Source organism: Haliotis cracherodii, unplaced genomic scaffold, assembly GCF_022045235.1.
Source record: "Haliotis cracherodii isolate W230 unplaced genomic scaffold, xgHalCrac1.p SCAF_9, whole genome shotgun sequence".
NCBI classification, from domain to species: Eukaryota; Metazoa; Mollusca; class Gastropoda; order Lepetellida; family Haliotidae; genus Haliotis; species Haliotis cracherodii.
The window spans coordinates 33,712,995-33,740,754 of NW_027266343.1; the positions used below are offsets into that span (position 1 = coordinate 33,712,995).

General features: G+C 41.9%; 1 protein-coding gene across 1 annotated transcript; it reads right to left on the minus strand.

Moving 5' to 3' along the window:
- Positions 1-6,007: 6,007 nt before the first annotated feature.
- Positions 6,008-19,749, minus strand: LOC139453238 (salivary peroxidase/catechol oxidase-like). Its single transcript, XM_071234864.1, has 11 exons — positions 19,605-19,749; positions 18,165-18,291; positions 16,397-16,605; positions 14,615-14,794; positions 13,166-13,244; positions 11,445-11,551; positions 10,155-10,256; positions 9,068-9,767; positions 7,982-8,151; positions 7,037-7,139; positions 6,008-6,212 (listed from the first exon to the last, which is right to left on the minus strand). The coding sequence occupies exons 1-11, from the start codon at positions 19,747-19,749 to the stop codon at positions 6,008-6,010; spliced, it is 2,127 nt and encodes a 708-aa protein (XP_071090965.1).
- Between the last annotated feature and the right edge of the window lie 8,011 nt (positions 19,750-27,760).

The following is a 27,760-nucleotide window of genomic DNA, read 5'->3' on the forward strand; positions in this document are numbered from 1 at the left end:
GATGGGTGAAATGTAAGGCCTCGCATGAAATTTTAACTGAAAATCTAACATCTACATTATTGATAAAGTCGATAAAGCGTTCGCTCGGCACGCCTAAGATGTGGTTTCGTGTGTGTACACTTTGTGTAACGTGTTCTTGGAATCAACCGTTATATTTCTGGAATTATACTGTTATAAACGGCGTAAAACCATACCCATTTACAACACAAGACACCTCTTTCATTGACGCGCTCTACATTCCCGACTCACAAAAGCATTGTTACAAACATGTATTATTGTTTATAGCGACTTGACGGGGGCACGGTTGGCCCAGTCGTCTAAGGCGGCGCGATTCGCTGTGCAGAGTTGCGTCCCTTGGGCGTGCCAGAAACCTATGATTGTGGGTTCGAATCCCGGTTCGCCCCGATTATGTTTCTAGGTTTGTCGTGCTCGTGGGTTTCACCGAAGTGGTAAACGTCTGAGTCATGCATCACTTCGGGCTTTCCTCCCACATTAAGCTGACACGCTGCGATATAACTGGAATACTGTTAAAAGCGGCGTTAAACCCAACTCACTCACTCACTATAGCGACTTGAATGAATCTCCCGTAACTGCATCACCTCCTTTCTTCATTGACATGCCGGTATCAAGTACAATCTCTTTTTTTAAATAAAAGGTCCTTCCGCGCCTAATGTACAGAACCAACTACCGCTGTGAAGATACGGGGCCTAATAGGTCCCCAGTACCCCACGCTTGTCATACCTATGAGCGTCAGGTAATGTCCAGGTGTGTCATAACGCCCGAAGGCGCTGATAGGTGCTCCTTCTATCAACCACTGGTCTAGGCGCGATCATGTACAGTTCGCCGTGATAAAGTTGGACTTGTACTACCTACGATATAAATTGTTACACTTAACATGTTATTCGGCAGCAATCATAAGAGGGAAACCCACTCTTGCCTAGACTAGTTTACCTGCCCAAGAGCGTTTCGCTTCTTCGCCTGCAGCGCTAGGAGTCAGAGGGCATGGTTCCAGTCTAGCTCTGTCCGACCTTATTCCCCATACAGCATTTCGGTATGCTGGAAGAGTCGACCTATTTTCGTGTAGCGGGTTCTGCCTGTCGAGAGGGTCGGGATAGGCCTACATCATATCAATATGCGGGAAACGTTGACCCAGTTTCCGTTGTGCGAGATATTAGCACTTTTGGACAGTGTGAATAATTGGCGTTACAGGCTATAGGAGTAAACATTTTACCATTAGGGAGGTAACTCTGATAGAGAAGTATGGTTCGTGGTTAAAATAACAAACACACTCACAACTAAACTAATTACCCCTGATCTTTTGAGTTACAATGTGCGCTTTATGACAGTATAGTTACTTGCATCACTAAGTAGGTATGCTACAAAATTTGAGCCTCTGGACCAAAGTTATAATTACGATAAAATCTACACACAGGAACTCGTTATTGGTCAGCAAATAAAAATATATACACCTTATATGTAAGTAGACTCTACATGTGCGTGCGAACACGAAAAACACGTAACTACCTAAAACACAATATATCTACCTTAAAGGTACGCTTGGTTGGTTGGTTTGTTGTTTAACGCCAGACTCGGCAGTACTCCAGCTATATGATGGCGGTCTGTAAATAATCGAGTCTAGACCAGACAATCCAGTGATTAATATCATGAGCATCGATCCACTCAATTGGGATCGATGACATGCATCAATCAAGTCGATCCCGTCAGTCCCCTCTTACGACAAGCATAGCTGTTACAGCAAGCATGGGTTGCTGAAGATCGATTCTACCCCGGATCTTCACGGCTCTCTGGAGGTACGCAAAAGAGGCACACTCATATTCTCGAGTGTTGGAAGATGTGTTTTCTGTCATCCTTACTTCAGGGATCGGAACCCTACAAGGTTTTGTGGAGTCCGGATCTTCGAACAATTGTTCGGTAGGCAGGTATGTCAGTGGTGAAGAAAAGAGATTTATAGGCCGCTTCGTGCAGTTGTCGCCCGTTCTGACATGATGACGTTACTTCAATACGTCTGGTTACATATCTCGCTCCCCAAAGAAGAATATATTGTTTTCAGATTCATTCTGTGATTTCTACAAGGCGTTAAAAGCGATAAGTGGGCGTCTATGTTTGGAACATTACAAAGCGAATCAGAGTTCATCAAGCGTAAATGGAGAAACGGGTTTCTGTTTCGAAGTTGAAGGACCCGGATGTAGCTAACCTGGGATGCTGCGGTGATGCGGGGACTCTCAGATCTTAGATTATCTCTAGTGGTGTCATCGTTGCTCTGGGCAATGTAGAACTGCCATGTTATTTAAGCATGTGATAAGCCAAGTTCAAGTCTACCAGTATTGTGATTTCTCCCGTTATTATTGAGTCTTTGCATGGCGATGTTGAAAACTCACTTCGTTAATTGAATGATTTCTGAGAATTGTACGTATCATAAACTTCCCCAAGAAACCCGTGATAGCGACCACGAGTTGCACGCGCAAGCAGAATTTTAGTTTCCAAAGAAAGTTAATCGATAATCTAAAATAGACAATAAAACCGTTTTCAAACACTTTATCAGTAAAAAGAATATGCAGAGTTTTTTATTTTCACATAAAATTGCAAAATCGAATACGTTCTATCCACAATATTTTGAAAATATTGTTATCCCTCATGCGTGTCCTCGTTTGGAGAGTATATAATATTTGTTTGTGTTCCTGTATCCGATATATGTGTTCCTGTATCCGATATATGTGTTCCTGTATCCGATATATGTGTTCCTGTATCCGATATATGTGTTCCTGTATCCGAAATATGTGTTCCTGTATCCGATATATGTGTTCCTGTATCCGATATATGTGTTCCTGTATCCGATATATGTGTTCCTGTATCCGATATATGTGTTCCTGTATCCGATATATGTGTTCCTGTATCCGATATATGTGTTCCTGTATCCGAAATATGTGTTCCTGTATCCGATATATGTGTTCCTGTATCCGATATATGTGTTCCTGTATCCGATATATGTGTTCCTGTATCCGATATATGTGTTCCTGTATCCGATATATGTGTTCCTGTATCCGATATATGTGTTCCTGTATCCGATATATGTGTTCCTGTATCCGATATATGTGTTCCTGTATCCGATATATGTGTTCCTTGAACTACTGTTGACATGTGCACCCAGTCAGTCTCTCTTTTAGCAATATATTCCGATTTTTTTTATATCAGACATCTGATCTCAGAATGCCCATTTGTTGCACAGCGTAGGGTAAGGGGGAATACTTTGAAATGTGTATTCCATCATGAACTGAAACTCATATAATTAAAAAACAAATCTTGCCATTGTCACCAGGCACTTTAAAAGGTACTGCAGCGGTAGTCCAGTCGGCAATGTCACATAGCCACACTGGGACATTAATCTTCATGTACTTAACACATGTCATACAGACATTAACTACATGAAAATAGAAATAAATGTTTTTTGCCTTTTTGACAGATTATACGAGAGTGTGTTGCATGAGTCACACCATATGCCATGTTAGACGTGACTATAATCCTGGGTCACGTTTGTCCTAGTCGTCAGAGGCAACTGTATTCGCTATGCATAGTTGCGTCCCTTGGGCACACCAGAAACCTATGGTCAGTTCGAATCCCGGTTCGCCCCGATTTGTCAGCACTTCGAGCTTTCCTCGCCGATATAAATGGGATACAGTTAAAAGAGGCATTAAATCCAACTCACTATTATCCGTTTGATAGCAACTATATAACACAGTCTTTCCCTCGTTATCAATAAATCTACAGTAAAACCCGGCGAAACCCATTAAAGAATCGTGGGTTCGGAGTATTGTCCATTATATAAAAGTTCTTAACATAAACCGAGGCTTCCTGACGGGTTGAGAACAAATGGGATTTCACAGTAAGTCTCAGAGGTGAAGTCAACTGCGTTATAACCGATTATTTGTTTATTCGACTGTGTTGCATCAACAGTTTTGTTTTGCGTTAAAAAAGAAAATCCGGGGGATTCCGGGTTTGACCGATTCTTGTCGGAAGAGGCGACTTAATTGATCGGGTAGTCAGGATCGGTGCCTTGATCGATTCCGTGCCATCGGAGCCGACGGCGTGGATCGATGCTTATAATATCAATCACTGGATTGTCTGGTCCAGACTCGCTTACTTCCATGTCACCATCATATGACTGGAATAGTGCTGATGGCGGCGTTAATGCTAATAATCGACGTACTTCAACACGGTTTAGCTCACATGGATTCTTTAAAGAAAGCGATCTTAGCGAGACTACCGTAAGACCATATACATGTATTATTATTACTGAGGGGCGGTCGGGTAGCCTAGTGGCTAAACCGTTCGCTCGTCACGCCGAAGACATGGGTTAGTTTCCCGACATAGGTACAATGTGTGAAGCCCATTTCTGGTGTCCCCCGCCGCTGGAATATTGCTAAAAGCGGCGTAAACCATACTCACTCACTCACTCTAATTACTGAGTTATTAAATCAGTATAGGATGAGCGAGGTGTATAGACTATATTCCGGTACATGAGCTTGATGCCATATAGTTGTTCCTCTGGTCTGAATGCCATCGTTCCATTGTTTATATAAGATATATGTCTATTAAGAATTGCATACGAGCACAACGATCTCGATACAAGCTGTACGAGTTTGGTACGAGTTTGGTACGAGTTTAGTACGACTTAAGTACGAGATGGCTACGAGCTGCTAAATAATTCGGCGGGAATTACGCTCGTATTAGACTCGGTCAACTCGGCAATAAATTTTGCAGACGATCCTCATACGAGTTCTGTACGAGCACCACGAGGTCGCCACGAGGTACTACGAGTAGGACGAGTGTTTTACGAGTTTGTTACGAGTTTACTAGGAGTTGGCTGGCGGCCCGACTGTTTTGAGCAGATCCAAAACTCTCGTAGATCAGTATGAGGTATCCCGAGTTACCCCGAGTTTAGAACGACCTCGCCACGAGCTCCATATGAGTACCCCCGAGTCAACTCGGCAAAGTGTGAGAGCCCCTTTAGATATTTGTGGTTCGTGAGTGTGGTGTTGAAGGGATTCTGATTGTAGTGTCACGGTGGTTCGTGAGTGTGGTGTTGAAGGGATTCTGATTGTCGTGTCACGGTAATTCGTGAGTGTGGTGTTAAAGGGATTCTGATTGTTGTGTCACGGTGATTCTTGAGTGTGGTGTTAAAGGGATTCTGATTGTCGTGTCACGGTGATTCGTGAGTGTGGTGTTAAAGGGATTCTGATTGTCGTGTCACGGTGATTCGTGAGTGTGGTGTTAAAGGGATTCTGATTGTATTGTCACGGTTATTCGTGAGTGTGAGTATATCAATGTTTTGTATAATCCAGTTTAAATAACTGTATTAACATATGTCTATCAATATCAACCAGTGTCTTTTTTAGAAACCAGATCAATTAAGTGGGTTAACATACCTCTTTCAACCCCACTGTCAAACAATGTTTTGTGTAGTCCAGTTTAAATAAGTGTGTTAATATACCTCTTTAACCACACAATTAACCAGTGTTTTGGAGAATCCAGGTGAAGTTACTTTAACCAAGCACTATCAATATCGACCAATGTTTTGTATAGTGAAAGTTAATTTCGTGTATTGACATAGCTCTCTCAACCACACAATAAACCAATATGTGATCTATGTTTATACTCTGTCAACCACAATATTGACGAATGGTGTGCCTGATTCAGGCGATTTAGTGTTGTCGTTATGATGTGGCTCAGATCAATAAATTCATTGATCACGGATCACTCTCAAGGTCAAATCACACATCTCTCAGAGATTAGATGGACGTGCTCACTAGTTTCTTTAGTTTAGGATATTTATACAACACATCTGACAACACTGCAGCACAGCTTATAATAAACGTGTCGTTTGACCAATATGATTATTTATAATATTCCAAAATCATGTTTCAAATTGTGCACAATTCTCTACACAAACACTTCGAACACAATAATGTTTCATGCACATCCCATTCCGCTACCCCCGTGACGGGCACTTCCGCCTCATTTCCCGCGGGCCGCGACATCCACCTCCTTCCGGTATGCATGTCCTCTTCCGGAACTGGAATGTAACTCCGGGTGAACAGTCTGACGCAGCGGACCAGCTTGACCACTGAGGCTGTTGTTCTCTCCACTTGGTCAGGTCCAGACCAGGCAAGCTGTAACATGGGACATGGGGATTCCTGGAAACAAGAAAATACATTAAATGAATTACACGTGCACCATATTTGCAATATAGGTCTGTAGCAAGATAATCGGTTGTTTCTGTAGTAGCGGAACATATAACGGATTCTCTATATCACTCTGTACCATGGGACTTGTTTTATTCTAAAAATATTCAACACAGATTACCAGAGTAAGCATTTTTCTTATTGAATGTATTTGTGAGTGTGCTGAAATTTGATGCCAAGAAAATGTAAGGTAAAATGTCTAAGCTCTCTGTATACAGAATTTGCTAAATTAACATTTATATATTTTTCACATGTTGACAACTTTTTCAAAACTTCATTTTATCTAAGTTTGTAGTATGTTGTAACCACACTCAAGATGACTGAAAGTACATGTTATTGGATGAATGTCCTGTCACGTGAGTGATTGAGTTTGGTTTTGCGCTGCGTTGCAAAGAAATGCCAGTTTGTTAGCTGTATTCTTGTGGGTGGAACCCAGACGGAGTTAATGTTTTAGACGTTTGTCACTTTGGTGAAACCCACGAGCATGGGTATGGCGCTGAAAAACCTAGAAACGTAATCTGGGCGAACCTGGATTCTGTCTCATTATAATAGGTTCCTCGCGCACTTAAGGGACGCAACTCTGCACAGCGAATTGCGGCCCCATAGTCGAAAGAGAATTCATGCAATATCCCTACTGCATCGCTGCCCGAAGTTGTTATGAGGTGATCGAAATCAGCCGAATGAACGAGTGGAATGGAAGTGGAGTGGAAGTGGAGTGGAGTGGAGTGGAAGTGGAGTGGAAGTGGAGTGGAAGCGACCCGTCAATGCGTACGTACGATGCGGACTTGAGTCTGAAGGCATCTCTCTGGATGTGGAAGGTATTGGTGTTGTCACACACGATGCGGGACAGGCTGGTCTTCCGAATCTCCAACAGCTGATCTGGAAGAATAGCTCAGTTTAATGAGAATCGTGGACATGTATATGCCTTTAACTTATAATGAATGACAACGGCGACTGTCATTGTTTGCAGGTTTTACAATACGTCGCTTTGTTATCAGCCACGATGTCATGTTCCGGATTCCAACACTCTGCTCGATCATTATATTGCATAAAAAGCTATTAATTAGTGCTTTGATTAGAGGTTTACCGTTACCAAACCGACTTACACCTCGTAGTGTTTACAGTCAAGTAGCATCTAGGTAACGGATCTATAATAGAGGTGAAAACAGTGCCAGCTGTGACATTCACGTAAATGTATCAACTCGCCTACAACTGAAGTGTATGCGTACAGGGTACGTTAGCGTCCTGGTCCCCGTGCGACAAAGCTATCTGAGCGCTACGACCGTCGTAAGTGTATTTTGAAGAATGTCAGTAACGATCGCCTTAGCGCTAAGGCCATGTGTAAAACGCTTTACTGTGCCCCGTCCGACAAAGCGATCTGAGCGCTACGACAGTCGTAAGTCTGTATTAAAGATCGCTTTAACGCTAAGATCACCTTTTGCAAAGGCCCTGACCAGCAGCAAATATGCCAAAGGGGAAATGTTCGATTGTCGTGTTATCCATGCCATCAGGTACTTCTGGATTCGAATCTCGATTATGTTTCTAGGTTTGTCAGCACTATACCCATGCTCGCGGATCTGACCAAAGTGGTAAACGTCTCAGACCTGGATCACCTCGGGCTTTCCTCCCACATTAAGCTGACACGCCGTGATATAACTGGAATAATGTTCAAAGCGGCGTTAACCCCAACTCACGTGCTGTGTGAAATATTCTTCACTCACCCGGTGTAAACCGCGTGACAGGGTCACTGAGCTCATACCAGAACCGATCCCCTCTCTTCAAGGCTGAAAACTGACGTCCCAGTAGACAGGTAAACAGGGGTCCAACTAAACTCTTTTCGATTGGTTTCTCCGAGACCCCTCCAGTAAACAGGTCAATATCCTCAGGATCCCTGTAAAAAGTTTCATGAGTTATAGACGAAGGCTTTCGCGAAAAACAGGGTTAGAAATGGTTCTCAGCAACCCATGCTGACGGGATCGGGTGGTCAGACCTCGCTGCATGTCATCGCGTAGATCGATTTGCCTGGTCCAGACTCGATAATTAACAGACCGCCGTCATATGACCAGAATATTGCTGAGTACGGCCTTAATGAACAATCAACCCACCAACCAACCAAAGAAAGAAAGAAACAAACGAACAAATATAGAATGAATGAGTGCATGATTTTCTACGCCGCATTAAGCGATATGAAAGAAGAAACAAACAAACGAACAAATATAGACTGAATGAGTGCATGATGTTCTACGCCGCATTCAGCGATATGAAAGCCTGTAAATAATGATGTCGGCTGTTAGCAGTAGCAACGAGCCAAGCAACTGGTGCACGGTGACACACCCCTCCTGTTCGTTCATTGTACCCATCCAATCCTCATTAGCCGTCTTACGACAAGCATGGGACACTGAGGTCCGGAATCCTCGCTGATCTTGTGATTCGTTTCGTGTTTGCAAATTACGGAGTGATGCCATTGAAGCATATACACTAAACCCCCGTTAATCCGAACGGTGAAATATCTCGTTTCCGGATTAACGAATCATGGTTTAGAGTAATGTCCCTTTGATTAGGTAGCACTTTCATAATGATGGCCCAGCAGGAGTGGTTTCCAGACTAACGAGGTCTGGATTAACGAATCATGGTTTAGAGTAATGTCCCTTTGATTAGGTAGCACTTTCATAATGATGGCCAGACAGGAGTGGTTCCAGAATAACGAGGTTACTCGGTATGCAAAAGAAATGATTTTTTTTTAAATTGATGTTTTAGGAAAAGTGTTGTGAAACACTGTGTAATGCGAAACATGTGCAGACACTAACTTGTAGACAGATTCCAGAAGTCTTGCAGTGTGGGGATCATGGTCCACGAGTCCCCCATGGGAAGGTCGGAAGTTGTACACCCCGGGTAGACCACACAGCTGCCTGAACGCCGAATATCCCGGCAAGCCATGGTCCCGACCCCGCTGGATGTTGAAAGCGGCCAGATCGAGGCTGTTGTTATTGACGAGAAACAGCCTGTCTGTCAGATCTGTCGACATGAAGCGGTCAACCGGATTCGCTCTGTCCTTTAACTCACCCCTTACATATTCACCAACAGCTTCCCCATCACTTGACCCGGTTTTGAGAAACACCCAAAACAAACGCTCAAACCTCCTTGTGGAGAAGTCCGGCCGCACTCTGCTGACCACAGATCTAGGGATGGAGTGTCCGAACCGAAGTGCGGCTGTCGAAAACGCGTTAACGATGCTTGCGTCAGTGGATCTACTATAAACGTTATAGTATCCGTATTTGGGGGATCCCAGCTTATACTTGGCGAGGGCGAACTTGTTCAGAACGAGCGGAAGGAAATGGTTATAAGTAATCTTCTGGACGATGGCGCCAATAATTCTCCTGGTCTCCTGAAACAGTCTTTCGTCATTCCAATGTGGGTTGATCTTCTTGAGAGACCGGGCTGTTCTGTTATGCTCCCTCATGAAGATGGTCTGTATACTGGACACGCCCATCGACGTTTTCAATAAACCTGACAAAATATCATCATAAAGCAGGAATCAAATATTTACCGTTGACAATACAGACTTAATATCTATTCGAACATTTGAAATTTACACTAAAGGGAACAAGAAAAATAGTCAGTCTGAAGAAATGTTCAAACATTGTTTGTCACTTAATCTTATTATGACCTAAACAATAATGATGGAGCAAAACATCTTATCCAACCGAGAAGGCTTATTTGTTTTATGAAATGACGTAAAGAAAAGCGACACATCATTAGTCATAAGAACTCTCCGCTGAACGCCAAATCCATTGTACGTTTCCGACTATATCATCGGCGCGACTATCAAATAATCATGATGCCATGTGTTCGCGAACGAGTCCTGCCCCACCGGTGATACATATACATATTCACCATCAACCATGGCCCGGAGGCCTGCGGCCTCTTCAGCAGTCGTCCCGTACAGAGGGGAGGCGTCGATGTACGCCGTCCGTTGGTTGAGCTGCTCCGCTGGCACTGCAAGACACAGCACATAGTAATTGCAGAGACACCAGAGAGGTGAATTGTTTAGATGAACTGAGGATTTGGCAAAGGCACATTACTCTGAATGGTATTTGGTGAGTATTTATAGACCCGTGAATGCATAATAAGATGCTGAGGAAAGCCTGCTGATTATTTAATGATTCCTTTTAAATTTCAAATATTGAAACAGTGACAAATTTTATTATTTGCTTACTTACTGTCATGTACATATTTGGTTTCTATAAAAAGTCAACCCTAATCCCCTACAAGCCGTAGTATCAAGGTGCAAACTACCCGAGTTAATGTCGTTATGTGATGTCTGTGAGTGAGTGCGTTATGCTTAACGGGTTTTGGGTGGGTGGTAACAGTATTCCAGTTATATCACGGTGTGTCAGCTTAATGTGGGAGGAAAGCCCGAAGTGATGCAGGTCTCAGACGTTTACCACTTCGGCGAAACCCACCAGCATGGTTGTGGTGCTGACAAACCTAGTAACATAATCGGGGCGAACCGGGATTCGAACCCACAATCATAGGTTTCCTGAGTGCCCAAGGGACGCGACTCTGTAAGCGAATTGCGGCGCTCTGGACAAGTAGTCAGCTCGATCGCTTCTGGTCAATCCTGGGGAGAATTGGTTCCCTGTAACCTAAGTGTGTCGTACAAGGCGATTAAAATAGATTCGGTGGTGAAGCACAATGACCTGATTGATTGCGTGTCATCGTACCCTGGTGTTGTCTGTCCCAGACATTATTATTAACAGGCCTCCGTTTTATGGCTGGAATATGCTGAGTGTTCGTTTAAGAAACAAGAAACAAACAGACATACTGCAAATCTCCACGTGATGCTTTCTAGGAACAACGACTCATGAAACTTTTACTTATTGGCCCAAGATTTTGATCTTGTTTATATATTAAACTACCATGGATACACGGACATGGTTTTAGGGTGGCCCAGTCGTCTGAGGTGCCGCTGTGCAGAGTTGCGTCCCTTGTTCGTACCAGGAACCAATGATCCTGCGTTCAAACTCGTGGGGGGTAAAAGTCTAAGACCTGCGTCACATCGGGCGTTTCTCCCAAATCAAGTTGATAGGCCGTGATAGGACTGGATGCTGTTCAAAGCGGCGTTAAAATCACCTCACTCACTCACCGATATCCAGAACCTACGGAGACGTGTTGGGGACATACCTCCAGTGCATTGCGGATTCTCTACCTGTATTGACCGGGGGAAGTGCATGCATCTCCTACGGAAGAACCTGTCCCCTAGGGGGATCTCGATAGGGAAACACCCGTCTCTGTGAACACAAATATTGTAGGTGTGTATCCTACAAAGAAATATTTCTGTTGCACCCCCAACATGTTGGCAGCAGATATTTCCCAAATCTTTTCATGTTTTTAATCAAGGTGCTCATGCATTTCGTGGTGTAAGATCTTGATTATCGATCTTGATTATCGATTAGATCGTCCTGTTTGGGCGCCACCATTTTGTGTGAAGCAAACACAAGTGATACGAGCAGTGGAATCTGATTGGTCCATAGGAGAGCCTTAGAAGGGACATAACTGGTAATAGCCAATGGTGGCGCTACGATCGAGTCCAGTAATTCCAGCCTAGTTCGGCAAGGGTGGAAACTTGACTTTTAATGTCAGTTAACTCTCTTGCCTCGGGAAGATGAGTTTCGGAACAGATGATCTGCATCATACCCGTATTTTGGGGTTTCACAACAGCGATAAATGTTTATGGGCGGCGTCACATTGCCACATTATTCAAGGATGCCGAGCACAATAAGCTGAAATGCTATTGAAATGCTATTATGAGTGGCATACGTAGACCCTACTACAGTCATCGCCAATCAATGATAATATTCATGCTTGCAAAATGGATGTTCTTTTTTAATGGGGGCACGGGTGGCCCAGTCGTCTAAGGTGCCGCGATTCGATGTGCAGAGTTACGTTCCTTTGGCACGCCAGAAACCTATAATTGGGGGTTCGAATCCCGGCTCGCCCCGATTATGTTTCTAGGTCAGCACCATACCCGTGCTCGTGGATTTCACCGAAGTGGTAAACGTCTGAGACCTGCATCACTGGTCCTGTTGACCAATCGGCTTCCACCTCTCATATATCTTGCATTAACTTCAAACAAAATGGCGGCGCTAGTGAACATGATTTGTTCGATAATCGAGATCTATATTGTTAAAAAACGGGTCTGACTTTGCGGAGTGCATCAAATCACGTGAGCACGTTAATTAAAAACGTGAAAAGATTTGGAAAATTTCTGTTGAATGAATGTTGGCGGTACACATGCCTTGCAAATCCTGCAATCGACCGAAACCTTCACTGCAGTTAAAAAACCGGATGTCGATTTCGTTACGCGATTTTGATTGGATTATGCATTGACTCGTTAATCCAGCCAAAACATAACTCCATAATTCCAGCCCATTTTGGCAAGGATGAAAACTGGACTTGTATAGTCTTGTATAGGACTTGTACTTGTCAATTCCCTTGACTTGGGAAGATGTCGACATGTGGTTATGGTACTTTTCATGGACTGCTCATTCCTTTGTCCTGAGAGACAACCATAATTCGTAAGGCATTAACGCCTGCATTGGACAATTTTATGACCACGGACCAGTGTATTGAAATATGGTAGGTATAATTATCTTGCCATAAGTCTTCCCAGGTAATAATACTCATATATTCTTCAAGTTTAAAGAAGCTCTTTCGTCGAATCTTGTTGTAAATACGACATCTTGCTTGAGAGTTACCAAGGATACGCTAGATCACGGGGGATGTAATCTGAACAGCGCCGTGACGTCAATATATTATGACTTAACTCAGAAAGTGTACGCAGGATAAAGTACAGCAAGCGCCTTTGATCTCTTAGCGAAGCATCTTAGAAACACATGTAGTACCTAAGAGCCGTGTCAAGAATCCCCTTCAGCAGAGGCGGAAGCTCTTCAGGACAACATGTCAGAGGTCGACCGTCAAGTCCTGTATAAAAGACACGAGCTGTTATATTTACCACTGTGTTTGACAAAAATAAAAATAAAAATAAATAACCCAAAACAGAACTGTTGAATATTTAAAAGAAGCAAAAGATGCAACAAATTACACAAAAAAAATATCAGCAAATTGAACACGATTGTTACACATAACTGTGGAATATGAAGAACAAACACACTGACGCCCCGCCGTTTACACACACACACACACACACACACACACACACACACACACACACACACACACACACACACACACACACACACACACACACACACACACACACAGAGTTCAGTTACATGACATATTGGTAGGGTTAAATAGCAGCATTTTAATTTTACAATTTTTAAAACTAATTTCCCTAATGTTCCCAATCTTTTACTATTAAACGGCAAATTCATTTTGGAATGTTCCTAATCTTTTACTTTAAAAGGTAAATTCATTTTGGACATATTTGGTGAAATGTAAAAATATTTTCTAATTAGCTGTTTTCTCTCATTTTGAAACAGTGTACAGATGAATAGATAGTGGAACTAATCACCTTCATCAAATGATTTAAAAAATGGACAGTTTCTCTCAGTTAAAGGTATTTTATTAACCATTTTCCAGTTTCAATTGGGAGATTGTGATTGGAGGTTCTAAATTGTAATAAGTCTTACCAAATACTTACTTTAATATTTAAATAACTTTTGAAATTCAGGGATTCATACCATGGTATGCATGGCTCCTTTGTAATATATATGTCGGGTGACTTTCCGTCATTGTAAATTGATATCATTTAATTTGTTCTTAACCATATTTTTAAGATGATTTGGAGTATGAAAACTTTGTGATTGCCAAATGAAACATGCCAAGATCGTCGAAGATTTGTTTTACAAACGTTATCCATTTATGTTTGCGTCTTTCAAATAGGTTATCATTATATAAAAGCTTGTAAATCAGTAAAGATAATTTTGATGATTTTCCGTGTAGGAGTTTTGCCCCAAAAGAGACCATTCTGATCTTAGGTACATTTATTACAGAAGATCGTCCAAGTTCGCCATAAACCATATAATTTGGGGTACTAGTCCGACACATACAAGCACACTCAAACGCATTAATGCACCATCGTACACACACATACACGCTCACACACACGCATACAGACAAACACACACAAAGACACAATCACACACACACACACGCACACAAACAAACACACACTCATAGACAGACACACTAAAGCGCACACACGCACGCACACACACACACACACACACACACACACACACACACACACACACACACACACACACACACACACACACACACACACACACACACACACACGCGCGCACCCAGTTGGATGTCGGACGCACCTGTCCTTATTGGCGTGCTTGTGATGTCGAGGGTCAGGAACAGCCCCCACTGCGTCAGTATTTGGGAGATGAATTTCATCTGAGGGGCCTTGTCGTCGGGGGCGTGGACGGTGGTGCTGACCAGTCGGGCACTTGGCAGAGGGTCGCCGAACACACCACGAGTACGTGGACTGCGTATTCCTTAACATTCAATGAGGTCAGTGAGTTGAGTCTAACTATGCTTTGAACAGTATCCGAGGCAAGAGAGTTAACTGACTTTATAAGTCCAGTTTCCACCCTTGCCGAACCAGGCTGGAATTCCTGGGCTCGATCGTAGCGCCACCAGTGGTTATTACGAGTTATGTCCCTTCTAAACCTCTCCCATGGACCAATCAGTTTCCACCTCTCGTATCAAACAAAATGGCGGCGCCAGGTCAAGACGATCTGATCGATAATCACGATCCACATTGTGATAAATCGGGTCTTACATCGCGAAGTGCAGCAAATCACGTGAGCACCTTTATTAAAAACATGAAAAGTTTTGGAAAATATCTGTTGATAAGGAGTTGGCGGTGCACATGCTTTGCAAATCCTGCAATCGACCGAAAACTGCACGACAGTTTACGAAACGGATGCAGATTTCGTTGCGCGATTTTGATTGGACAATGCACAGACTCGTTAGTCCAGTCAAACTGAGACTCCATAATACCGGCCTAATCCCGCAAGGGTGGAAACTGGACTTTTATAGTCAGTTAACTCTCTTGCATCGGGAAGATGATGCGTGGTAGAGTGCTGCCAAACCATGAATTATCATCGGGGTGAATCTGGGACTCGAACCCATGATCATGGGCTCCTGGCACAACTAAGGGGCGCAAATCCGCGTAGCCTTAGACCACTGGACCATCATACACACAGAGGAAAGATGAATACTTATATACACATGTACACATTCTATTATATCTTAGTGAGCGGTTTAACGTCGCGTTTATCTATATAACAGCAATGTAAAGGTGAGTGGGTAAGTGAGTTAGTTGGTTGTAGCACTGCGTAATGTGAGAGGAAAGCCCGAAATGACGAATATTTACCTCTCTGGAGGCCCACGAGTACGAATATGACAAACCTAGAAATACAATCTGGACCAACCTGGTCTTTAAACCTACGATCATAGGTTTCTGGCACGCCAAAGTGAGGCAACTCTTCACAGCGAATAGCGGCGTCTCAAACGACCTGTGCCAATGGATACAAAGGACGTTCCTTCCTCGTGTTGAGACTACCGAAATGATAGCATTAAAGCCATAGTGTCTGTATGGGTACCAAGCAGTACTTGATGTCCAGCTTGATAGATCACTTTTGTTCTTGTGGGACTACCGTTTAAGACCATATGATCAGTAGCTTGTCCCAGAAACAGACCGGTTGACTAGGTGCTTAAAATGTGTGACCTGTGTCATAAAATACCTCGAAGATCGTCTCATGCAAAGAGCCATTCTTCAATGTGGCCCATGCTCTAATCAGTGATATAGTGGCTCACGGACTTGATGTATGTCGCCATGCCTTATCGACAAATATAACATGCTATCAACCACTGGTTTACTACTTTGGTTTCGTGTTGTCTATGGTGTACGTAATTGTAACGCTTCAACGCCAGGGAATAATCAGTCTCAAGTATATGCCGAAACAGATTCATTTGGGCGTAACAGTTAACGCAAAAGGGGACAACTGCTTGAGTGGATCATAGATATTCAGTAATGAAAATAGTAACACCAATTACCCTTCAATCACCGGACTTCAAGAACCACTACTAACCGTCATTATACTGGGGTATCAAGTAGCGTCTCTGTGGTGTATTGGACATTCCCCATGTTGGGTTGTTGAGGTTGTTGCAGCTGCCGTCGGCTGTGCGGTAGATGCTTGAGTTGTCACAGACGCCCATGAAGGCTGAACACACCCCAACCTTTGGAACTGTCATCATCGCCTGCTTCATGGTATCCTGAAGGGTCGCACCAGGCCGGGGTCTTGGCGGAAATAGGAAAATGAAATGGGCTTATATTTCTAATATTGTTGGAATTAAATGGATTAACTGGAAACATTGAAATATATAAAGGTATACACTGTCGTATTCAATAGCCAGGTCTATTATAGTTGTTCCGTTTGGTGAGAGTGAGTGCGTGTGTATGGTTTTACGCCGCTTTTAGCAATATTCCAACAATATCACGGCGGGGGACACCATTAATGCGCTTCACACATTGTACCCATGTCGGGAATCGAACCCGGGTCTTCGGCGTGACGAGCGAACGCTTTAACCACAAGGCTATCCGACCGCACCAGTAATCAACACGGATCACACACTTTGCATGCCAGAATAAGTGGCCATAACTTTCTTCACTGATCTTGAAGACTTGAATTTCTTTGGTGCCGGAGAAGTGAAATGGTGCCATTCCATGGATTGACGTTTTGACTCGAGATCATAGTGGTAGACCCATGTTTCATCACCCGTTACTAATCTCTTTTTGAACTTGACGAAATCCTCTTCAATTAGCTTTAACTTTTCTCTGGCAATGTCAGTTCTTTGTTCCTTAAGATGAGAATTGAGAAACTTTGGCACCCAATGAGCAGATGTCTTATGCATCTGTAAATGTTCATGAATAATCGTTTCACTGGATCCATGGCTTAGACCTGCGTCTTCCTCAAGTTCAGCAATGGTAATACGTCTATCTGACAGTATAATTGTTTCTATCTCCTTGATTGAATCTTGATTGAGGGACGTCCAGACCTAGGGTCATCATCAAGGCTTGTTCTCCCAGCCTTAAGCATAGCTGCCCAACGTTTAACAGTGGAATAGCTAGGGCACTTATCCCAATACACTTGTGACATGCGGAGTAGTTTTCTCTAAAGTCAATAACGGTATTTGTTCTTTTCTGTGTCCATTTTAATCCCTATCACGTTCAACTGGCTCTCACTAATATACATACGGCCTCAACAGACCAAAAACACTGCAATGAACTACTCAATCGATGTACTACATTGACTTGTTCACTTTGTTATGGCCCATAGTAAGTCAGGCTTAGATCTTTTTGACCAGCCCTCGTAATCAGATATCTTGTCATTGTCAGCTTCCGTTTCCTGTATGAGAGAGTAATATTAGTCACACAGCACATTTGGGAACACAATTTTAAATACACAATTAAATACCTGCCAACTTTTAAAATTTCCTAGTTTCCATTAACTTAGCTTCTTTTATTTGCACATTTTTGTGTTTATCTTGAACCAAGTTCTTTGTAAGCCCCACCAGCCGGCTCCTTTTCTGAACTGGAATCCACATTGGGTCACTACGACTTCAAGGATTTCTACAATGAACATACTGTAGGACGTTGGACACAAATATCTTAAAGTCATTTGGAGAATTTCTTATAAGATTATGACACCACAAATATGCGTCACTTTGAGATAAAACACACGATTGTACTCAATCGTTTGGACGTCTCCAGGCGACGTATCAATCATCGATGTATTTAAATAGCTGTATATTATAGAGACTTGTCCATCAAAATGTTGTGACTTGGCCTAGACTCACCCGGGTGCTGCGTTCCTAGCTGCTGTTATGCGGTTCAGAAACTGGTCGCCCAGTGCCCGAGCTATGGCGCCGCTACCTGAAAATGCGGTGTGCGAGGCTCGAGCAGACGGCCTTGAAGAATCTACATCTACAACAGAAACGACCAATCGTAATACAAAAATGTGGTGTATTGGTTCTTGACTATCAATCAAATGTACAGAAGATTCCTGCATTACGACTAATCCCAATACATCACTGCAATGTATTGGGTTCTTGGCTATCAATCAAATGTACAGAAGTATTCTCCAAGGACGATCAATCTCAATACATCATTGCAATGTATTGGGTTCTTGAATGTCAATCAAATTTAAGCAGATTCATTGGATACAAAGAGGTGAAATGTGCTTTATCCACGCGTTAAGATTTATAAAACGACGTGCATGCATGTGTGTGTGTGTGTGTGTGTGTGTGTGTGTGTGTGTGTGTGTGTGTGTGTGTGTGTGTGTGTGGCTGTGTGTGGCTGTGTGTGTGTGCGTGTGTGTGTGTGTGTGTGTGTGGCTGTTTGTACTAGTCCGAATTAATGCCGATTTTATAGTGCCAGTCTACTGAGATACCATGCTGCATTTTAACATGGTAAAATGGTAGCTTACGAGAACGAGTGAAATATTCTTTACATACTGAACAAAAAAGTTAGGGAACATAAACATGTGGATGATTCACCATGGGATCTTTTTGAGATCTATTTAACCCACTGGGTTGGTTGGTTTGTTGTTTTAAGCCGCACTAAGCAATATTCCAGTTATATGACGGCGGTCTGTACATAATCGAACGTGGACCAGACAATCCAGCGATTGATAATATGAGCATCGATCCACGCAATTGGGATCGATGACATGCATCAACCAAGTCAGCGAGCCTGACCACCGATCCCGTTAGTCGCCTTTTACGACAAGCATAGTTGCCTTTTAAGGCAAGCATGGGTTGCTGAAGACCCCGGATCTTCACGGGTTTTGTGAGTGAGTGAGTGTGGTTTTACGCCGCTTTCAGCACTATTCCAGCAATATCACGGCGAGGGACACCAGAAATGGGCTTCACACATTGTACCCATGTCGGGAATCGAACCCGGGTCTTCAGCGTGACGAGCGAACGCTTTAACCACTAGGCTACCCGACCGCCCCTCTTCACGGGTTTAACCCACTGGGAATATTTGTATGAAATGTATTATACATTGTCGCACCGATCGTATGACTGAGAACTACCTTCATGAGCACTACAGCATGCGTGTACCACCTTTACCTTCGTTTCACAAGGGTATTATTTTGGATCGTCTCACGAGGTTATTATTTTGGATCGTCTCTCAAGGCCTTCTCGGACTCATACACAGATCTGTTTTAAACGGGTTTTTCCAAATTCATTCGACTTGCGGGAAATATTGTGGTACATTTAAGCAAGAAAACATACCTGTTATCGCAAACTGGCGGTCTAGTTGACGCTGGAAAGCGAAGTCATTTTTAGCCGACTGTATTCCGACAACTGGCTGTGGCATCACCAACCCAAAACAGCCAATCAGAAAACATGCCCCTGAAAGCCATTGTTTTCGAATCATGCCAGACCGTTTACTGGTCCACTGCTTGAAAAGATCGCTGATGTCCAGTGAATGTAGTACACTGTAAAAAAAGTGTTTAGAATGTAAGCACAAACAAGACATGTTTAGATCTAAACATGTTTAGGAATGTGTTTCAATCGTAAACGGAATGCACATCGGTGTGTCTTTGGGTGTAAACACATGAAATGAGATATCGTCTCACAGTCTAAAAAACACCGAAACACAACATCCTAATTATCTAAACATGTTAGGAAATTTAACATGTTTTCATACTAAACATATTCAGACGTTTAAACATGTTTAGTGTTTAAACATATTTATAATTAAACCCCATTTAAATATGTTCATGAAACATATAAAATAATGATCGAACGGTCAAATATGCAACGGTTATAATACTTGAGGGGGAAAGCACATTTTAATGTCTAGAGAGTGCATTACGTCATGACATACATTATGACCTATGACTGCATTTGTAAGTAACATTGACATAATTATGCTTAAAAAATATTCATGTGTTTTCATGCATGTATGTAATGGCCTATAACCTGAAGTGATGACCTTTCTTGTCCCGAGGTGATGACCTCACATTTTCACAGGTGCAAATGTCATCTGAGTTGGGGGTTATTTGTATTTTATTGAGATATGCGTTAACGGGGTAGCGATTAAGATATGTACTGCGTTAAATTTGCTTGGAAACATGATGGAATAGTTGAAAGCAATGAAACGGGATGAGTATTGGAAGGTTGTTTAACTTTAGTTGGCCTGTTGGAGACATAGTTTTTCTTGTATCATAATTGGTCAGATATTTTATCATCGCATTGTTGTTTCTCTTTTGTAGAGACAAGGGCAAACATGGTTGAGTGGGGCTATTTGTCCATGCAGCTGTCATCAAAGGTGGAAAACGTATATTTAAAGCGTGTAAAGATGCTGTCTATCTCTTAGACCATACCTTTTTCAATATTGAAAAAATCTTGTTTAAGGTTTTCTGATCTCCAGAAAGATCAACATATTATCTAAACAAGGACAAAAATAATGTGGATGAACTGGAAGATGTATTATACGACATAAATTATATGTATGATGCTGGAGTAATTCTAACAGGTGATTTTAATTGCAGAACTGGAGAAGAAGACGTCTTTATTATTGATGATAATTTCAAACATATTTTAAATGAATTTGATGATTGCTATGAAAATGATGAGTTTACAAAACCTAGAAACAATAAAGAAAAATAAATAAATAATTTTGTTACAATTTTGCAAATGGTTTTCTTTACATATATTAAATGGTAGATTTCAATGTGACGTTACTTTAGTTGTTTTGAAAATAATGGTAAAAATACAGTAGATAGCATGATTGCTTCGTCATATTTGATTCTAAATGTTCAAAATTTCGCTGTCCTTGACATGAATGATTAAGATCACTTCCCCATTTCATGTTTTTCCAGGTAGATATTCAGAAATTTCAAAATGATTAATTTGTTTACGAATTCCCTTTATATAAATATTTATGGAAAAACGAGCAGGAAACCATATTCCGTGATACCTTGGCTGACCAGCAATCCGTAAAACATATAAAAGAAATAGATTCAGAAATAGATGTAGATATTCGGAAAGCTGTTGAAAGTTTGAACAAGTTTTATCAAAGAGCAGCTGCACATATAAGGCGAAAATGTAGGTCACGTGACTGCTCATCACGACCGCCATGGTAGGATGAGGAGTGTGATCGCTCAAAGCGTAACAAATTCTCAGTTTTAGATATGTTAAGACAATAAAGTACTGATAAAGTTTGCAAAACTATAAATTTCTTAAAATAACAATTCAAGAAGGTTTGTGAAACTAAGAAAGAAGACCATAAATTGCTGAAAAGAGAAAAGTTTAATAAATTAAGGCAGACCAAGAAAAATTCGCAAGCTTCAACGTACGAGAGTAGCTCGTTAATAACTGCGCATTAATATAATTCTTATTTTCAAGTACTTCTGAATCATGTCGATGTATCTTCTCCATATCAGACATGGTTAATACAGAATTATATCATCAGGATAGCTTCCCTTGTACTGATTACACTCAAAATAATCGAATGATCTTAAATTATACATTACTAAAAACGAAATCTCGACAAGTATTATTTACATGAAAAATAAAAATCCGCTGCATTTGATAGACTACAATTTGAATTATTTAAACATTCGCTTGACGATGTCGTGCCAATCTGTCATAAACTTTTCAATACACCGAGTCTGGTGTAAAGCTGTTATGTGTCCTATACATAACAAGGGTTCAACCACATATGTAGGTAACTATCGGGGTACAGCATTACTTCCTGTATTAGGAAATGTGTTCACGAAAATCCTAAATGAAAGGCTTAAAACATGGACAGATTTTATTACAAATAAAAGAGTTTGGTTTCCGTAAGGCTGTTCAACAACAGATCCCATGTTTACCCAGTAGTTTATAATGTAGTTAACATATCTGATAGTATTAGGCGCCTACAGGAACAAATTGATTGTATTGACACATTTTGTGATGAATGGAGAAGGAAACTAAAGTTAAATAAGTCAAACATCTGTCTTTAGATACAGGGGCTACTTAAAAAAAGAAGGAAACATAGTTTTATGGAGGCAATCAAAAGGAAACCTATATAAAGTTATCTTACTTGTGTTGAAAATAATACGTATCGGATTTCACTTTTAAATTTTCGATCCAGCAACCACAATATAGAAATAGAAAAGGGGAGAAAAACTAGCATAGATGTTGAAAACAGAATCTGTACTTATTGTGAACGTTATGGTTTTAATTTTGTTGAAAATGAATACTTCTTTCTTCACGAGTGCACTGCATACTCGGAACTTGAACTCCGCGATTCACCTCCGATATTTCACAACAATCCCAGTCTAGAAACGTTCGTACCTGTCATGTCACTTACAAATGCTAAATGTTTGTCAGACCTATCAAAATATATCTATTTTGATTTTGAACTTAGAACATTGATAATTATTTGGATCTACATGAGCTTCACCTTGCTCAAATTTAATCAAATTATACCCATATTGTACATTTCACCAAATATGTTTTACTTATATTGTTTAAGGTTATTTCGAGGAAGTGATGAAACGTCATGTTTACCCAATGACTAAATATTTATGAAACATTTTTCTATGAAATAAAGAAAACATTCAGAAATAAACTAGTGCCTCGGTAGAGAGTTGAATTGAGTATGTATCAGAAGTCATTCACCGCAGGCTGTGCAGCCGCTTAGTGCAGGGCACTTTCATCAGGAAGACACAAACAAGCTGATCCTATAAATTATGTTACGAAACAATTGTCTTTATTGTAAATGATCAGGGGTGTCATTAAACAAGAATAAAGTAATGATGAAAACGTGGTAATAGGTTCACAGGTTTATTAATATCAGCTATTTGTACTATGACAATAAAAGGATAAAATAAACCCAATCTGCGCTGACAAAGATCCCTGATTAATTAAATAAGAGCAAATACACAAGCGGTTTTAGCTAAGCAACTGTATTACAATAATAAAATGAGTGTTGCTAAAACGACACTTTGACATGATACCCACCAGATGCTTTGACAGCCAATTAAGCCGCGGCTGTGGCCAATTAACTCTAATGAGTGAATAACCTCGACTGGATTAAATAACGGGAAATAAACACAGAGGGCCTAGGCCTACCCCTAAAATAAGTCACTTAAACAATAAAATAGACGAGAATGTCTAAATATCAAACTAGTCTAATATACTAAAGATTCAGCCACTTTGACTGAGCAAGGAAAAATTCCAAAAAAGCTAGACAGTCACGTGAAGGTTATCCGTGGATTACAAGAAAAACTGAGCATTGGAAACCTAAGTCAGAGTTCAGCACAATACAACCAGAGTCAGTCAGTACTTGATCGAATGTGCCCGTAATCACTTACTAACGAATCCTGAGTTTCGTACGAACACCCAGTAGCAAACCGACCCTTAAATCGGTCTAACGAATCCTTGGGGGTAAAGACACAAGATCTTGAAAATGTTTATATATACAGCACGCGGACCTCAGAGACAATCTCTCCTGGACAGCCGGGGAATACAATAGTCTGGGGAGTTCAGCCAACGAGTGTATTTAAACACGGAGAAAACAAGAATAGCAAACAAACTACAATATCCACACTGAAGATGTAAGTATCAAAATAAACCATAAGCTATCCAACGGCATCATTAAAGATACAACAATCCATGTCTTGATTGAGGCAGCAAACAGTATCATAAATACATATCTGAGTGTACATATAAATTCCCCCAGTGTTTGAAAATTATAGTCACAAAAACATTTTCGAGACATGAAGAAGGTAGCAAACGTATAGGAGATAACCAACATCAAGTCAATACAGGGTATGAGTGTGCCATTTAATCACAAGGGAATGAAATAGTCGGGTCTCTAATTCTCTAACTTAGAATGCAATGACACTGTACAATGACGTCCGCCGGACTTTCCCGATCGGTGTCTGAGTAAGTGAGTTGGGTTTAACACCGCTTTTATCAGTATTCCAGTTTTATCGAGGCGTGTCAGCTTAATGTGGGAGGAAAGCCCGAAGTGGTGCAGGTCTCAGACGTTTACCACTTCGGTGAAACCCACGAGCACGTATATGGTGCTGACAAACCTAGAAACATAATAGGTTTCTGGTGTGGCCAAGGGATGCAACTCTGCACAGCGAATCGCGGCGCCCTAGACGACTGGTCCACCCGTGCCCCGAGATCGGTGTCTGAAATAAAGCCGGGGAGTGGTGCTGTCACTAGACTGTGACAAGGATCGATTAATGGACCCAGTGACATAATACTGACATGAATATTAAGATACATCTTAGTCGCTTTTGTAACTTCTGTTGCTATTCAACAAACTTAAAAAAGTACCGGCTCCCAGAACAAGTCTGGTTGAGGTCAGAATATAAGTACACTAAGTGACCAGCGTCTATCAATCAAAACTTTTTGGTCTACGTCCTTGTGGTCCTTTCTGCCTCTCGCTATAGGGATGGTAAGTCAAGTGACTACTGTGTTGTTTTGCGATAAGTTCATTGTCAGAGACTGGTGTTTGACAGTTTGTAAACTGATCTCTTTGATTCAGCATAAACCTTGATGACAAGCCTCGTGCCTCACATCGTGCCTGACAAGTTGAGGCAGACGACCGCAACTGCCAGTGAATTTTGCAATTTCTTAATGTAACTACTGAATGGCCTTCTCTGCAATATGATCATTGTTAGTCCTCCCAATTTCCAGAATGAGTTGATGTTGCTTTAGCAGGAGGTCTAGTTCCAAGCGGAAGAATTCTGGAGCAGTGTCAGTCTCGATAACAGATGGAGGGCCATAAAGGGGAAAGAGTTCCAAGCTGGAACGTAGGAGGGGTTGACCAAGAGTTGGGCCCCTTCCGTCCTCAAATGTATGATGTAGTGCATTCACGCGTGACGAGGATCAGTTGTCGCTCTCTTCTCATGACCTCTGTAGCAAATGTGCGTCCTACTGCTTCAGGTATGTCGTATGTACTCTGATCAACTACAATGTGGGGTGACTTGCATACCACAACGGTGAAAAGATTTGGACAGTGCCAATTGCCTTGTCAAGGTCCAAAGCAAAGGAATATCGAGAACATACTCGTCTTAGCTGGTTGGCTGACGGATGATCCAATTAAATATGCAAAGCTGTCAGAAGGCCATCTTACACCTATCAGAGAGCAACGATGCACTCACAACAAGCACAGAGCGGGTCTGAAGTTTAACCACCAGTAAGCTATACAGAGTTATTGTGAAGGACTGTAGGTAGCGTTTCACATCCCTTATATATGTCAATTTCTTCGATGGCCTTGTGCCTTGGAGAAGGTGGGCATGTGGCCGCCTGAGATCATGACACTCATCTTGGAGAGAGCGCCAGGCGGTTCTAAGAAGGGCGATCTGAAGGTTCCGTCAAGGATATCCTTATTCTTCTGGGGCCACAACGAAGGAGCACATTGACAGAAAGTTGTTTCGCATACTGGGGCTTTTCTGCTGGCAAAGTTTACAGGCAAGTAAGATGCTCTTGCAAGGTGTTCGTCTGTATGTTGGTATCAGCTAACTGTAATGCTGATTCAAGTACAGATGGTCTGCTGTCTGAGTATACAAGCATTCAGTTAAGAACATACAATGAATGGGCTTAAATATTTCGTGGAAGCAGCATTGGACAGTACCTCTATCTCACATGGTAGCTAAGAAATGTATTGTTGTCTCAATTTCAGACTGATAAATCCCGTTACATGGAATGAAGTCCCTCCGGTCACGTAGAGCTCCGATTTCCTCACAGCACGGTTGGTCCTCTGGGTTGTCAGTGTGATTAATTTTTTGGTCAATAACACATCCTGAGCAATCTTAAAGGCCTCCAACAAATTGTCTGACAGGAGAATCTTGTCACCAGAATGTAGTCCTACAGTAGCACAGTTAAGGGGTGCAAGGGGATTTGAACATCCTGTGGTAAGACCTTGTGAGCTCCAATAAATGGATGTAGTCCCTTCACAGTTTGAGGTGGCTAACATGTTGTGAGAGTTACAATGCAGTGTTTACTCGATTGCATTGTATCTTGTTGCCAGTGCCATTCTAGCACTGTTGAATATGTAGGAGCAATGACAGTTTTATGTTGGGAAAGTCGTACCCTATTGTCCTTGAATGCTTCGAGTACTCACCACCAGTTTTCCTGGATATCATCTGGGTTATCAAATCATCAGCAAGTTTCACTACTATGCCCTATGAAGGGTTGAGTTCACGTCAGGCATCAGTGAAGGTTGTGGCTTGCTGTACGTTCCCGCATTTGTGAAGGCTATGACTAGCCTGTGGCCTCTTTTAGTTTTCTTGACAAGGAAAGAGGCATGTATTCAACTTTGATTGAAACATCTTCTGATCAAACAAAATCTTCCAGTTCATTAAACTTTTCTTGCAACTCGACGAGGCGACCAGGGGAATGCTGGGGTACTTTATAATTCCGTTGCAGAGGTTGGACCAGACCCGTGTTGACAAGAGCTTGGCATCGTTCTGACGCGCCATTATATCCATCAATATGGGGTCTAAAGACTTCATCAAACTCCATCATAAGAGCAAGAAAAGTGTGCTTGCTCTGTTTGGACAAGACATTCTCAGAGTCAACACGGACATCTGCAAAAAAATTACTGACATTTTATGGCATCAGAAACATGAACCTTGTGCATCCGAGTTACGTTGTCGGCGGTGGTCTAGTCCTCTTGGACTTTAGCTGGACGTATCTGGAAAAAAATGTTCCTAATTACCTGTGTTTGGTGCGTGAGATTAGAGATTCTTATTCTTCCTGACTAACTTGAGAGGACTCCGATAGCTGGCCTGGTAGGGCATAAGGCAGACTGAGTCGGACGAGTGTCAATTCAAGGTTCTATGGCAAACGTATCATCTGTTTCAGAGTAATCAGTTGGCACAGCAACTTCAATAAATTTGCCTGGCCATACTGTTGTCACACATGCACGTCTCACACTGTGGTTTGAGTCACATGTACTTGTGGATCCATACGTGAATGATGAACCGTCTCCGAGTAATGATAAAACGTTTAGCAGGGCGTACAGCAACATCATTCTTCTCCATAAACGGGATACGCGCCCGAATGTCTACATCTAGAGACTCTACCACCAGTCCAGTGACATGGAAGATTCTATCATTTCTGGATAGGGAGAATGAAACTTCACCTACAACATTCAAGGGAGATAATCCATTTGCCCGGTGAGTTGACTGAGAACTTAGGTTGACGCCAAGTGCCAAAGCAGCAGAAAGTCAAATCATATTCAAGGTGGCGCAGCTGTCAACTGTAACGCGTGCCGTATTGCCGTCTATATAAAATGCGAACTTTTTGGTGTTAGCAAATATACTGAGTGAAGCGGCATGAGTTGAGTCCAGTGTTTTGAGTGGGTTGTCGATCTGAATTACGGAATCAGCGAACAAAATATGGCGCTGTATATACTCAAGCAGTTTGTT